Source organism: Symphalangus syndactylus, chromosome 23 (genome assembly GCF_028878055.3).
Source record: "Symphalangus syndactylus isolate Jambi chromosome 23, NHGRI_mSymSyn1-v2.1_pri, whole genome shotgun sequence".
NCBI classification, from domain to species: Eukaryota; Metazoa; Chordata; class Mammalia; order Primates; family Hylobatidae; genus Symphalangus; species Symphalangus syndactylus.
Window position 1 is genome coordinate 49,373,726 of NC_072445.2, and position 2,365 is coordinate 49,376,090.

General features: G+C 43.7%; 1 protein-coding gene across 1 annotated transcript; it reads right to left on the reverse strand.

Annotated features, from left to right (window-relative positions):
* Nucleotides 1-1,156: 1,156 nt before the first annotated feature.
* LOC129472967 (ubiquitin-ribosomal protein eS31 fusion protein-like) lies at nt 1,157-1,703 on the reverse strand. Its single transcript, XM_055263023.2, has one exon. The coding sequence runs from the start codon at nt 1,649-1,651 to the stop codon at nt 1,172-1,174; it is 480 nt and encodes a 159-aa protein (XP_055118998.2). The 5' UTR covers nt 1,652-1,703; the 3' UTR covers nt 1,157-1,171.
* Between the last annotated feature and the right edge of the window lie 662 nt (nt 1,704-2,365).

The following is a 2,365-nucleotide window of genomic DNA, read 5'->3' on the forward strand; positions in this document are numbered from 1 at the left end:
TAGCTAAATGTGATAGAAACCTAGTGACAGAGGCTTCATCAAATAGGAGTTGTTGTTGTCACATCTCCAGGAGTTATATGACTGGAGGTGCACAACACAGGGCTGATGCTACAGCCCCACAGTGGCATCATGCCCTGGACTACTTGTTTTTCCCTCTCCATCATTCTTCGAATTTGGTTTTCATTCTCATGGGTCTGGCCTCTTCAATAAACTGATCTGGGAGCCTACCCAGTGACTCTGCTTTCATCTCATTGGCCAGAACTGTATCACATGACCACCACTAGCTGCAAGGGATGCTGGGAGTTAAAGCACCTAAATTGGGTCCATTGCTACAATCCAGCTAAGTCAGGGATGTGGAAGTAAGGAAGAAAGCGAAAATGGATATCAGATATGCGATTAGCAGTGTCTGGCACAGGGCTCTTAAGAGATTCACAGATTACACACGCTGGAGAGGACAAGTACATGGAATGATAGAGTCAGCACTCTAAACTATCTTAAGAGAGTGAAATAATAAAATGAATTTAACATGCAGAATTCAATAGGGTTAAATTAAAGTCTTATCCCTAGTCTAAAATGGTAACTGGACACACACAGAATGGGGGAAATGTTTCTCAACAGCACCCTATAAAAATACTTATTCATTTTAATTGGCCACAAGAGTAATATCAACAAAGTAATATTTAACATTTCTTGCCCAGCGTGGTGGCTCACGCCTGTAATCCCAGCACTCTGGGAGGCCGAGGAGTGTGGATCACTTGAGGTTAGGAGTTCGAGACCAGCCTGGCCAACATAGTGAAATCCTATCTTTACTAAAAATACAAAAATTAGCTGGGCGCAGTGGCACCTGCCTATAGTCCCAGTTACTTGGGATGCTGAGGTGGGAGAATTGCTTGAATCCAGGAGGTGGAGGTTGCAGTGAGCCGAGATTGTGCCACTGCACTTTAGCCTGGGCAACACAGTGAGACTGTGTCTCAAAAACAAAATTTCCTGAATGTTTACTGTCTGTTATTTCATGTAATTCTCCCAGTAATTCTCTGAGGTAGATATATTATTATTATCCCCATTTTTTTAGAAAACTGAAAATTATAAGTAGCTTGATCAAAGTCCTCCAGCTGGAAAGTGGTTTTCTGTTTTGTTTTGTTTTTGTTTTTAGTTCATGTCTTTTATTAACTCATACAGTTAATAAAACAACTTCTGGTTTGTTGAAGCAGTAAGTCAGACAACATTTGCCACAATAATGTCTGTCAAAGTGGCTTGCCATAAACACCCCAGCACCACATTCATCAGAAGGGCACTCTCGACGAAGGCGACTAATGTTGCCATTCTCATCCACCTTATAATATTTCAGGACAGCCAGCTTAACCTTCTTTCTCTTGTGCTTATTCTTCTTGGGAGTGGTGTAAGACTTCTTCCTTTTCTTAGCACCACCATGAAGTCTCAACACAAGATGAAGAATAGACTCCTTTTGAATATTGTAGTCAGACAAAGTACGTCCATCTTCCAGCTGCTTGCCAGCAAAGATCAGTCTTTGCTGATCAGGAGGAATTCCTTCCTTATCCTGGATCTTGGCCTTTACATTTTCTATCATATCCGAGGGTTCAACCACGAGGGTGATGGTCTTCCCTGTAAGGGTTTTCACGAAAATCTGCATTTTGGTGGCGGCTCCACCGCAGATGGTGGATCAAAAAGCGAAAGCAGAGTCGTTGCTATTTACCTCTACATTATATTGTTTCCCAAGGAAAGGTGATCTATTGTCTAAAAAAGCTAAGTAAATCTTGGACTGCACTAATAGTATTATGACATCAATGTCCAGAAAAATGGTAGTCTCTCTTTTCTGGTCAGAACATCTGTGCAACATTGCTCTTTACTCTGGAGCCCACACTCAGACAGGAACCACCGTCTCCTTCCTACATCCATACCTCCTTTGCCTTAGTCTCAGGGGATAAGAAGGATGCTCAAAGCCAACTCTCTCACCCTGCTCTTGGCCCCATCTCCTGTCTCCTCAGGAGCTCCATCAGCTGACCCTTCAAGCTCTCATATCTTCAACTTATCACATTCTGCCTATTCTTTTTTCCTCAGCAATTATTATTATTATTATTTTTTTTTGAGACAGAGTTTCGCTCTGTCACCCAGGCTGGAGTGCAGTGTCGCGGTCTCGGCTCACTGCAAGCTCCACCTCCTGGGTTCACGCCATTCTCCTGCCTCAGCCTCCCGAGTAGCTGGGACTACAGGCGCCTGCCACCATGCCTGGCTTAATTTTTGTATTTTTAGTAGAGATGGGGTTTCACCGTGTTAGCCAGGATGGTCTCGATCTCCTGACCTCGTGATCCACCCGCCTCGGCCTCCCAAAGTGCTGGGATTACAG